The 12,392-nt window shown below is 39.5% G+C and overlaps 1 protein-coding gene and 1 long non-coding RNA gene across 3 annotated transcripts in view; both read left to right on the top strand.

Annotated features, from left to right (window-relative positions):
• Positions 1 to 7,905, top strand: part of URI1 (URI1 prefoldin like chaperone) — a 39,539-nt gene extending 31,634 nt beyond the window's left edge. Inside the window, exons 7-11 of the mRNA XM_031615466.2 lie at positions 1,173 to 1,353; positions 1,928 to 2,195; positions 2,830 to 2,978; positions 4,644 to 4,902; positions 7,090 to 7,905. Coding sequence (XP_031471326.1) covers positions 1,173 to 1,353; positions 1,928 to 2,195; positions 2,830 to 2,978; positions 4,644 to 4,902; positions 7,090 to 7,278 — 1,046 coding nt within the window. The 3' untranslated portion in view covers positions 7,279 to 7,905. The remainder of the gene's footprint in view (positions 1 to 1,172; positions 1,354 to 1,927; positions 2,196 to 2,829; positions 2,979 to 4,643; positions 4,903 to 7,089) is intronic.
• A 2,245-nt stretch (positions 7,906 to 10,150) lies between these two features.
• LOC149916139 (uncharacterized) overlaps positions 10,151 to 12,392 on the top strand; it is a 64,065-nt gene continuing 61,823 nt past the window's right edge. For both annotated transcript variants that reach the window (XR_016470756.1, XR_016470755.1), the window contains exon 1: positions 10,151 to 10,749. This is a non-coding gene — a long non-coding RNA (uncharacterized LOC149916139). The remainder of the gene's footprint in view (positions 10,750 to 12,392) is intronic.

A 12,392-nucleotide genomic window follows, 5' to 3' on the forward strand; every position in this document is an offset into this window, starting at 1 on the left:
TATATTTCAACTATGAGTTCATAAAATTAATCAAGGCCAATAATCAGTAATAAAAAGATAACTTAAAATTTTAAGGATGCTGAATCATGAAGACACTATCTTACTGTTGATTAGAAGCAAAAACAGTGTCCATAAAGACTCCTAGAGAGACAATGTTGGGCGTATTTGACAGTGGCAGAAGAGGAAGGTTTGGCTCTCCTGAATGGGGATTGGGAGCTGCTGATGTACTGGGGGGAGAGAATGCCCTCCAAACCTGCCTGAGACCAGGCAGGGGAGCAGGCTGTGCCCCAGAGGCAAGGGGGATTCGGAAAGCAGCGCTGTCCTTCAGACAGACAACACTAAAGCATTGGTGTCTTCAGGCTGTTTGATCCCTATGTGCTAGACAGCATGCAAACAGGAGGAAGTATTCCCCATCCTCAGTGCGTGCATGGTTTGTCCAAGTAGCAAAGCTTTTAAGTGCCCTCAAAAACTTGTCTGTGACTGTTGTTTACTCACAGGAATGCGTCTCAGGTCACTTCTGAGGCTTTAAGGTGGCTTATGTGTATTATTTTTGAAAGACAAACTTTTGTGCAGTTTTCAAAGTGGGCCTTCTTCACTAAAATTATTTGTACTGACTATGTTTTGATCAGATTACTCTGGAAATCATTTGTGATGGTCTTCGTTATAAATAATAATTAAAAAAAAAAAAGCAACCCAAAGCAGAAGATCTTTAAATATATGACTTTGTCCAAAATGAGCTAAAGTACAAACGAGGTTTGTTTTCTCAGTTAATAAACTGTGCTATTAATGGGACTATGAGCAAATGTCACATTGACATGCTGTTATCTATCAGATCAAATCAAGGCATGAGAGGTTAAAAAAAAAAAAGAAAAAAGCACCATCTGAACAACAGTGTAATAAAAATGTCATAAGATCAGTGTCTCCTGCTTTGTAAATAAACATCTGTGCTTTGCCTTGGTATTTCTGTAACATCCGGAGACTATTATCCTGTGATGGTGCTCTGGTTCATTGGCGGTGTCACTTAAACAGTTAAACAATAATTTGAAATGGAAAACGTTCTACCCATATTCCTTAATTCCTTTGTGTTTTGTTTTTCCCTGTTCATTTCTATTATTTATTTGTTCATTTATTATTTGTGTCAATTGTATTAGTATCTTTTCTTTATTACACAGGCAAGTATAGAACAGCTCATAAACCTCATTCAAAACCAAAAGTATCAGATGCTTTTGAGGTAGATTTTCTGGCAAATGGAAGGGACACAAAATCAGAGGGCCGCTTTCAATCGGAGGAGGAGCTGTGGGCCCGCTTGGAAGAGCTTGAGAGACAAGAAGAGATACTTGGTGAACTTGACAGGTATAGCAGCACATTCAGGTTTGGAATTCAGGAAGTTACAAGATGTGTTTCTGTTTGTACGCAGAAGATCTGTTTGTAAGCACAAATACGTGTCCAAAAAGATGCGATTAAAATTGTAGTAGGTGAAAGATGGGTGGAATGTGAACAAAGCATGTACTGCAAGGCCAAAGGTGCTGAAATTTGCCTTTGTGCAACTGTTCCCATCCAGCACTGTAGGACTTTTTATTTGAGAAGCTAGAAGAGAGGGAAGTAAAATCCATTTCCCACAGGCTAAGAAAATCCTTCGCCTACAATGTAGGAGTTAAACGTTTAATGCTTAATGACATCCTTAGATCTGTTCTCTTCCTAAAGCAATACATATGTCATTAGCCAGAATGTCACATTTTTAGTTTGTCCAGTTGATGTGGAGAGGATTTGGACATCTTTACGGAGTATGAATAAGGTTCCACAGTCTGGCTGAAAACGTAGTACCTGGGAAAAGAGAAGTACAGCTTGTTGGCTGTTTTGTATGCCTGTGTCTCTCAAGAGTAAGAGTTACCATACTTGGTTCACTTAAATGTTTCTTGTTTCATAGGATGCCTGATACAGTTGAGACAAATGGAGAAGATACAACCTCCTCGGAAGAGGAAAAGGAGGATAAGAGAATGGATCTCAATGGAACATACAGAGCAGAAGACTGTATGACTCAAGGCAACTTCCAGAAAGAAGTAACAAATTCAGACTTGTTTGTTCACCATGTTAATGGCTCTACGTACTACCACAGTGATGATGAAGATGACACAGATGTTGGAGATAGTTCTGTTCCAACTATTTTTTTCTCTCATACTGTTGAACCTAAAAGGGTTTGTACATAAATATTTACATGTTTCTGTGAAGAGATTTTGTAAAACACATATAGCATATACGTTATCTAAAAAAGAATGCTTTACATTATGTAGATAAGGTAGGGAGGTAATTATAGATGAAATTTATTTTGATGGATGTCAAACTTTAAAAAACATCATTTAAATTTGATAATTTCAAATGTGGCATTAAAAGTGATCTTAAAATGTAAACTGTACTGGTTTCAGGCAGATATAAAATGCAGTATCTTATGTGTAAGTTTTTAAAATGACTTCACTTGACATGAATTCAACTATTAAAAAGCTTAAGCAAATTGTCATAGCTATATGCAAAATGCATGCACCTAAGTGCAGAGAAATTCTTTAGCCTGGTGCAAGTGGTAAGGTGTAAACAGTTCCTTACTGTGAACATTAGTCTGTGCATTTATTTAACTTGCCTGTGCTTTGTAGTCCTCAACTGTTTGCACAGGAGAATGTGGAAACTCATAGAATCATAGAATTGCTCAGGTTGGAAAAGACCTTAAACATCATCAAGTCCAACCACAACCTAACCAAACTACCCTAACTCAACTGATCCTCAGCCTGGTGATTGTTGATCTTATGGTCTAGACTGTCATTTGTGTTTAATTTTCAGGTAAGAATAAACACAGGAAAAAATACTACTTTGAAATTCAGTGAAAAGAAAGAAGAGGCCAAGCGTAAAAGGAAGAACAGCAATGGCAATGGCCATGGCCATGCAACTCCAGAACTGCCTAACATTAAAACCCCAGCAGACATTTACCGGTATGTAATTTATGGTATTGGCAGTGAGCTTTCCTTGTAGTAGAACTTCTCTTTTCATTTCAGTTCACCTATAGCATGGAAGTGAGCCTACTATTTCCTGAAAAAATACAGCTGGAACTGAATTTACTACTTATGAATGAAAGCTTGTGGCTGCTTTGTGGTTGCAATGCTTTTGTATCCATGAAACATTTCTTAGCTTGAATTTTCTTTTCAGCTATCAGTTTGTTCACTTTTTTGGAGCTTCTGAAAGCTACTCCAATTTGCCAGTACATATTACCTGCGTAAAGTAATATAGCAGTTTGTTATGTGTTGACATCAATTCCTTGTCATTTGTTTCTGTGTTTGTTTTGAAACATAATTGACCAGGTCTGTTGCTTCCTTTACTCCTGTCATCCTACCTAATAGGTGTTGCTTTTTATTTCTTCCTTCCAGTATCTTCAGATTGTACTGTGGTCTTCTGTTTGCATAGTTTCTCTTGCATTCTTCCTGCCTAACTTCAGTCCATTGCTGGCTCTTTCCTCTTCTTAAAAAAAAAAAAAAAAAAAAAAAAGTGGTCTGCAATCTAATATGAGCACTTCCAGAGCTCTACAAATAACAGTGAGCTTAGACTATATGAAGTCTAAACAAAGATTAAGGGAGAATTAAAGGTCTTTAAAAATGAACATGGATACCTGTTAGTTGGCTGAATAAGTGCCTATGAAAGTCACACTGTTTTTGTGTCAAGCACTTAGATGTCTTAAAAAAAAAGTGTATAAAGTATAAGAGTTAAAAGTATAAGAAGTTAAATAAAATCATCCAATAATAACTGGGGCTGAAGATGAGGTAGAGGATTCTTCCACGGTACTCTCCCTCAGCTCTGCTAAGGAGCTGTATTTTCTATAGAAGCAAGCAAGTGTTCCCAAGAGTATGTGCTGAATAAAGCTGTTAAGAAACAAGTAAAACCCTTAAGGCTCATCCAGTCATTGGGCTCCTCCTTCGTGAGCTTGATAAAATTGGCTCTGTCTTCTAATGCCACTTGTTCTGCTCCACCCACCCTTGACTTCTTCAAGTCATAGAGATGGAGTATAAACTGTAGGAAGAGGCCTCTCTATCAGTTACAGTCTGTTAGTACTTGAAAAGTGTCCTCATGTTGATCTGATCTTAAAAGCTGATTTTTTATTTTTTTATTTTTTAATGGAAAGCAGAAGATTATGGCACTTGTCAAGAAAAAGCTTCATGCATTCCATGTGCGAGTGAATGTTTCAAGTATTTGTTTCTATATTCTACGTTTGACAAGGACTTCGTTCCGGAATCTCTCTCACTCTGACCTTCTGCTTCTCTTTACAAACACGGCCCTGAAAATTGCTTAGTTTACCTTTTTTTCCAACTTTTTCTAACCCACGCTACTTTGTTTTCTGTAACACTTTTCAAAGAGCTATGTGTTTTCTGCTGAAAGGGTGTACCAACTTAATGCTTGAATAACAGGCGTAGCAGTGTTTGCTCTGCAGAATTGGTTCTTGTACGTTGGTAAATAAAATGCCTCCAAAGGTACAGTATTGTAATTCTACAGTGAAAAAGTTGGAAAAGCACATCATAATTAATTTGTACAAAAGACAAAGCGAGATCACTGTAAATTTGTCATCTGATCCTGAAATGGTTTATTAAAGCTAACGTTTTCCTTTATAGAGTCTTTGTTGATGTTGTGAATGGAGAATATGTCCCTCGTAAATCAATTTTGAAGTCTCGAAGCAGAGAGAATAGTGTTTGTAGCGATACCAGTGAGAACAGTGCTGCTGAGTTTGATGACAGACGAGGAGTTCAGAGGAGTATTAGCTGTGATGAAGCTACTCAGAGTGACAACAGCGAAGGCATACTGGAGGAAGAGGAGGAGGCGGGGCAGCAGCAGCAACCCAAAAAGCTTCCTCCCTCTTCAGGGACAACCGAGGTACAGTTTTTAATTATTGATTGTTGGCAGGGATAAAAACGAAAAATCCAAAGAATATAGTTGCTTACACCATCAGTTTGTTTGATTTCTTTAAAATGATATTCCAACTCCTACCTAGTTTTGCTTCAGAAGCACGTTATCAGATGACAGGTTTTTCTCATAGACAGTGTAGAGGCAGAGGGCAGAAAATGAGGCAATAGGCTTCCCCTTGACCTCAAACTCTCCTGTAGAGGTCCAAAAAAGTAGTTATATGCTGATGTGCCCTTGACTGGGCCGTCCTGAAAATTTCCCTTCAGGATGTATAGTTGGATTAAAAAAATAAATAAAAATAGTAATAACAGGCAATCTCAGCTCCGTAGTTGGTGAGTGGGAAGGGATGACTCCTTGTAACCCAGTGTTCTGTCAATATTCTACTTGTTCTATTCCATACCAGGGTCAGCAGTGATCCAAAACACCTGTTTCCATGCTTCTGGAAAGTTCAGTACTTAATCATAAAGGAAAGAGACTGTACTACATAAGAGAAATTATACAGTTGCACAGTGTCTGGATGAATACAAGAATTGCATATAGCTGCTTGTCTGAAATTCATGACAGAAGGATATTCATCGTTTTATTTTGTAAAAAGTTAGCCCTAAGCCAGGAGTCCAATGAATTTTCAGTAGTTCCCAATACAGCGGACAAGGTCACTGAAAACACCTTTTTGAGAAGAAATGTTTTTTACAAGAAATATATTCCTCATAAAATCTATTATTTATCATTGCTTTTCATACGAAGAGCTACAGATAAGTACAGGTGGAAGATCTATGGTTGAAGATTCTTCCATGGAGTTGGCGCTTCACATTGCAAATTTTCTGGACCACATTTGCTACATTTTTTTTAAAACATCGACACACACTGTTGATATTTCTTTGTAATCCATATTGTGAGAGCAGTATGATTATTCTCTAGAATATAATGAGTGCATTTTCTTAATAACCGAACAAAACACTCCTGTTAAAGTACATGCCTTTGTAAGTGCTGTTGTTTTTCTTTTGGTTATTTTTCGGGGGGTTTTTGAAATAATTTTTTTTTTCATTGCCATTTGCCACACAAAGTTTTTTTTTTTTCCTTTTTGTTTCCAATTTTGCCATGATCTTCTTAGTTTGCATTTTGCTTACTTTTTTTTTTTTTTTGAAAATGAATACGTTGTTAGAAGAACATAATTGTGTACAGGCATGGCTCTAGGCATAGTTTGGCTACTGGAGCAGAAAACAAACAAAAAAAATGCTTTTTTTTTTCAGGTCCTGCAAGAAAAGAATGGCTGGTTTGTTTTGCTTTGTTTTTCTTGGTAACTGAGTTATGAATAAGCAAAACTAAGCATAGTTAATAAATCTGGTGTGCATTCTTTCATGCCCAGTATGGTCATCAAACCTTGGATGTAAACTGCTTCCCTTGTCTTTAGGCATTCTGAATTTTGTGTTTTCACTCCATAGTATGATGATGTGTTCCAAAATAGGCTTATGAAAAATAGTTCTGAGTTACTCTTCTTTTCAGATGTTTTCCACGAGTCCTGGCCATTTCTTAGTTAAGTAAAAATAGTCATATAAATTATCACATTTAAACATTAAATGTTTATTGGACCTTTTGTAGAGAGGAATAGTTGGAAGCAAGTTTGCTGTTCTCTTAAGTATAAATTGCTTTGACTGTTTTTTGATCATATTTGGTAAGGAGAAAGGAAAAAAACAAAATATATGCTTGCCAATTTGTATGCAGTGTGTCAGCTTGATGCAATTAGAAGGTATTAAGTCATAAAATATGACGTTTGATGGAAATGCTGACATACTCCAACTTTACAAAATCTCCATTTGTTATCCAAAATGAAACTATATATTACATCAGCTGTGTTATTTCTTGAGCATGTGTCAGTGAGGAAGGAAATTTTTAGATCATTTATGCAGTCGGATTGAGATTAAGTAGTACTTTTAAGACATTGTCTTTCATTCAGTCATCCTTGAATGTGCTATATTTTGAGGTTAATTACAATTTGGTTACTTATGCAAGGAACAATCATTGATTTAAAGATATTTCTTTACTTTTAATCAAAAGAAATAACAATCCTAATCAGGCTAATATAGGGTAATGACCTTATGGGCATAGCTTCACATTTGCATTTTATTAGCTCATTTTGAGTATTCTGTTCTGTTACAGGCATTTTCTGGAACTGTCATAGAAAAGGAGCCTTTGTCTCCCTCCCTAATACCACACCCAGTCATTGCTCACCCTGTCCTGCCTACCATTCTGGAGCAGAAATCGGAGGAAGTTTTGTCCAGAGCGTCACAAGAAACTACAAAGAGGATATCAAAATTCAAAGCTGCCAGAATGCAACAGACTAACTAGGCCTTGCCTAGATGCTGAAGTCTGAGTACTGATGTCTAGTTTCACATTTGTTGAGATGATGTAAAGCTAAATGCGTTACACCTAGCTAGTTTAAAGGGTCTCCTGTGTTGATTTGGCATTGTTTATCTTTCAAACTTCTGTTGGCAACATTTAAAAACAGTTTGGTGTTTGAACAGTTAAATATTCATCTTCTTTTGTTGATTTCCCTGTATGCTGTCAGCACCTTTGTGTATGTTTGCCTTATGATAGCAGCACTCGGGTTATTTTTCAAAAAATGTTCCTTACATACATTGTTTTTGTGTTTAAACCTAAATACAGGCAGTTTTGTGCCAGCTGTGATGTTCTGCATACCATATGGACCGTTTTAAGGAAACTTTCACATTTCAAATGGATTCAACAATTATATTGCATTACTTGCTTTAGCATTTTAAGACACACTTGTATTCCCATTGCTGTAGGTTTTGCAACTAGGTGTCTGCTAAAAGTTTTTTTTCCTTCTCTCAAACCTCTCTGATATCTCCCTGTACAGATCTATAAAACATTGGGTTCACGTACATTGCAGGGAAGTTTCTTTGATGGAAAAGGGTATTTTGTAAAATTAAATTTTCAGTAAAAAAGCTGTGAAAGTTGTGCGTTTTCTGTTCTAGTATAATTTGGAAACAGCACAGGAAGGTTTTTATTTTGAATGCGCATTTCCAACTTGGAGTGTTTGCAACCACTCGAATATAAAAGCAGCCCGTTCTCTTCTGCCATTGTTTTTTAACCTCCCGTTAATGAATGTCCATGGAAACTGAATGCTCTTAAGGAGAGAAGCATAAACTCAGACTGCGATTACAAAACCTCCCAGTTCTTTTATATATGCAGAAAACATTGTAATTGTTTTGGGAATGGCCGGAGGCAGTGAGCGCTAAGGAAGAATGTCTCAGTCCTTCAACTTTGTTTCAGAACATAGCAGTGCCACACCACTTGGGTACGGTTTTGTGCCCGGTTTTCTGGACTGAGTGGTCCTTCCTGCCATCCCTCCTCGTGCTGACATAACTTTTGTTGGGGCTGCTCCTTCAATGATGGATAACAGGAGCTGCGTTTCAGAAACAAATTATTCGTTTTCTTGTGTTGATGGGTTTTTGTTGCTGTTGTTTTCGATGGCTGTGCATGTTTGTTTGAAGCTAGTGAGTTGCCTGATCTTTGACAGCATGTTTGTGTCAGCATAGTGATGGGTGCAGTGCATTGAGCAAGATGGTGTGGAGAGATGGAGATGGAGAAACTTCCAGTGATGCTGTGAGCTGACATCATCAAACCTGTCTGAAAGGGAGGCAGAAAGACATACAAGGTGTATGCTACAGCTCTGTGACTTTGGGAACATGCAACCTTGGAACCCCCAGTATCTGCTTCTCTATACCTGTGAGCAAGATATCTCCTAGTGCTGCTCCTCACTTCTAATATAACCAAGCCTTGTGCTTACGGTCTCCTGCTCGGCAGCAGCAATGACAGCGAGGCACAGCTCCCATCTCTTACCCACCGAAAGCAGGAGGCTGCATGGCCCCGGGGTGCAGGAGCACAACTGCTCTGACTGCAGGAGGCACTTGGGGTCGGTGCTGGCTCCTGTGGCCTGCTGGTAGGAGAGGAGCAGGCACTGTTTTAGGCAGTTTCTAGAATCATGTTGAAAGTGTTAATGATTAACTTGATTCATGCTCAAATGTGGATTTTTTTTTTTTTTTTAAGCATATTGCATTAGTACTAAAATAAGCCATCAATGCCAGTCCACCCTCTATTCACGGCTAAATATTTAAAGGAGGTTATTTATAGCTTCTTTAATGAATTCTTGGCTAAACAAAATGAAATTATGTCCTAGAAAAGTAGAAGCTATTTTGTAACCAGAACAGTGCAACTGTAAAATATAGTGCCATGAATATGTATTTTAAATAACAAGGGTTTGAGATCCAAGACTACCAGACATGGGTAATTAGAGGGAAAAGGAGAGAAAGAAAGGGAGAGAGAGGGGAAAAAAAAAACCTTTAAAAAGATTTATTTAGATATCTTCTGAAATACCCCCCTCTTGTAGTTACTTGAACAAAACCAAAGTGCCCCTTGTCACTATAGATCAGTTTCAAATCAAAATTAATTCTTTGCTTGTTTTCTTTTTTTTTTTTTCCCCCTCCCCTTTTTCACATTCTCGCTCACGGGAAAAAGTAGAATAATTGCACCTTGGGTTTTAATGAATTATGGCCTCGGTTCAGGGAAGCATCCTTACTCAGGAATGCACTTTGGCATGTGTTCATGTCTCAAAGATTTTGCAGAGAAGAATGGATTTAACCACATGCTTAAAACTGAGCACATGAGCATTTTCCCTAATAGGGAGCCTGGATGTGTCTGTGCCCTTTTTGCAGTATGTCTGATTGTCAGAGGGTTTGTGGACTGGAATGATCCTTCATATTCAGTCTCTTCACTTGGACTTTACCCTTCGCTTTACTGTGTGTCACCTATAAGAGTATGAAATACAGTCATGGAATCATCAAGGTTGGAAAAGACCTCTAAGGTCATTTTGTCCAACCACCCACCTACCACCAATATTGTCCTTTAAACCGTGTCCCTAAGAGCCACATCTACACATTTCTGGAACCTCCAGGGATGCTGACTCCACCACCTCCCTGGGCAGCCTGTACCAATGCTTGCCATTCTTTCAGAGAAGACATTTTTCCTACTATATAAATCTTAGGAATATATAAATAGCTGTAGAATGTTTGCAAATGCTCAACAAAAAATGTAATGTGGGTAAAAATCTCCCGAAGCAGGAGAGCAAGTATAAAAAATGAGAAGACCCATCTTGGCAAGGACTGAAAATTGGCTTTTTGTGCCACACAGAAGCCAACAAGTCAATGCGGGTGGCCACCAACGCATGGAGGACATGAGCTGTCTTAAACTCACTGCCAAGAATCTGAGGCACGTACGGTTCTTGGTAGTAAATGAATGTCAGTAGGAGTGTCTTTTTCCTCATTGCTGGAGTTAAGAGATTTTTCTCACTCTAATAGTACTAACTGTACAGTCAAATTGATTCCTGGATGCCCTGGGTGGCTTTTCCAGCTGCAGGGAGGGCTGTTTGTGCTGTGTGCCGTGCTGCCCGTGCTCCCAGCCTGGGGCACAGGAGGGTTTGGGGTCCTCGTGCTGTTCCACGTGGGGGACCTCACACCTGCAGCTGGAGGGACGGGGCTGTGGCTGCAGTGTTCGTACTGGGGCAGCTGTGCTTGCACGCACCGCCCCATCCCCAACTGATTGCATCAGTTAAGTACCGCAAATCACCTGCTCCGTTTAGGGTCTCATTAAAAGGCAGAATACTCGCCCAATCTTTCTAATTGGCAGCGAGTGAGCTGGGCACCTGTTTGTGTGCAGGGAAGGGCTCGCGTGGGGATGTTCCCCTGAAGCAGAGGCTGGAGAAGGTGTGGGGCAGCAGAGCCATGTGGTACCAGCACGGAGGTAAGCTGGCTTTGCATGCCTCTCTCCTGTAAGCCTAGTTGCACTTAGCACTTTTCATTGCTCACTTAGAGCATCTAAAGCAGCAGATTTTTGTATGTTTCAAGAGTGTCTAAAACAGCTGTTTTAGCTGTTCATTTTAACAAAGTGATTTATGTTGCAAAAAATGAGCTGGGATTAAAAGAAATCAGATGTGTGTATTTGGTATGCAATATTTTTGTATTACAAATAGCTCCATTCTAACCCACATTAACCCCATGATATGTGAATTTTGCCAACTCCCGCTGAGTCTTTTAAATCAAATCCAGTAAATCACTCTGAGTGTTCTAATTTCTAAACAAACTAGTCTTCCAATAGAAGTACTTTAACACTGTATTGCAAATTAGACAACCTAAGATAAATGGAACATCTTTGTTGATTATGGAGTTTAATTGATCAAAAGTGCCCGATAGAAAGTATCTGTTACAAATCCTATGAGATCGCATTCTGCTCTTGAGTGGCACTTCACTGGGCCTTTAAAATATACATTATTATCCACAAAACCAAATTCTTTTGTTGTTGTTCACTTTGTGAAATGCAAAATCTGTCGTGGATGGAACAAGTTTGTGCAGCTCTTCCTGCAGCCCCAGGCACTGCCTGGACGGTTGCACAGAGCCTGGCGCTGTGTGACAGGAGCAGGGCTCGCCGGGGCTGGGCGTGCAAGCAGGCGTGTGAAGCATGCGGGTGTGCAAGCGCGTGGCCGTGCACCAGGGCCCTGCTGCCGCTCTGTAATTAATTCTGCGTGCCGGTAGGTAGCAGTGCTGAGCAAAAGCAGCAACGGAAAGCTGCCAGTCAGTGATTATAATTTATTATTCATTTCTGTTATAGGTGGGGTGTGCAGACAGTTACAGTAATAATTACCAAGACTAGAGTGTTTCCTAGGCAACCGTTTTTTTTCCTTCATTCATGCTGTTGCAGAGAGTATGCCTGTAAAGCATGACATTGCTGTATTCGGAGGTTTGTTGCCCTCCTGCTGCTCCAGGTTTGAGGTTAGTTACAGCATCATAAGGTGCTCTCAAGCATAAAAAGCTCAGGCTGGGATTAAAGCACACAGGGAACACTGTCACTAAGTCTTTCCTTCTACTGTTTCACTTTTAAGTAACAAGGTTATAAAAATGCAAATGCCAGCTCGGTGTTGTTAATAACTAATATCAGTGAGAATTCCTCCAAGTTGTAAAACATGTTTTGTAAACAAACCCAGACCCGAGTGGGGCAGTTCCCTGCCTTGCACGAAGACCCGGTGGAAATACAGTGTGCAGAAAGGGGACTTGCGGCTTGATCAAACCTTTCAGTGTTTAGCATCGTAAATCAATAGGTGCTGAGGAGAGCTGGTGGTGGTTGTTTATCCCCTCTATGGTAATGGCTGGAGGGGAGGGGGAGTCTGTGTCCTTCCTGGAGGAGCAGGAACAATCCCTGACATGGTGGCAGAGCAACAGAAACCACATCTATTACCTGGGGTCTATGCATGAAACATGTTGCCCTGCCTGGCAGGCTTACTGGAGTGCTCATTTTCAGAAAGTTGTGCAAGGGTGAAAATGGCATTTTCCATCCTCGTTCTGCAAAGCGAGGGAGTTCACGATGCAACGTGGCACCAGGACGTGGGATTT

This window comes from Phasianus colchicus, chromosome 13, assembly GCF_987193195.1.
Source record: "Phasianus colchicus chromosome 13, bPhaCol1.hap1.1, whole genome shotgun sequence".
Classification (NCBI taxonomy): domain Eukaryota; kingdom Metazoa; phylum Chordata; class Aves; order Galliformes; family Phasianidae; genus Phasianus; species Phasianus colchicus.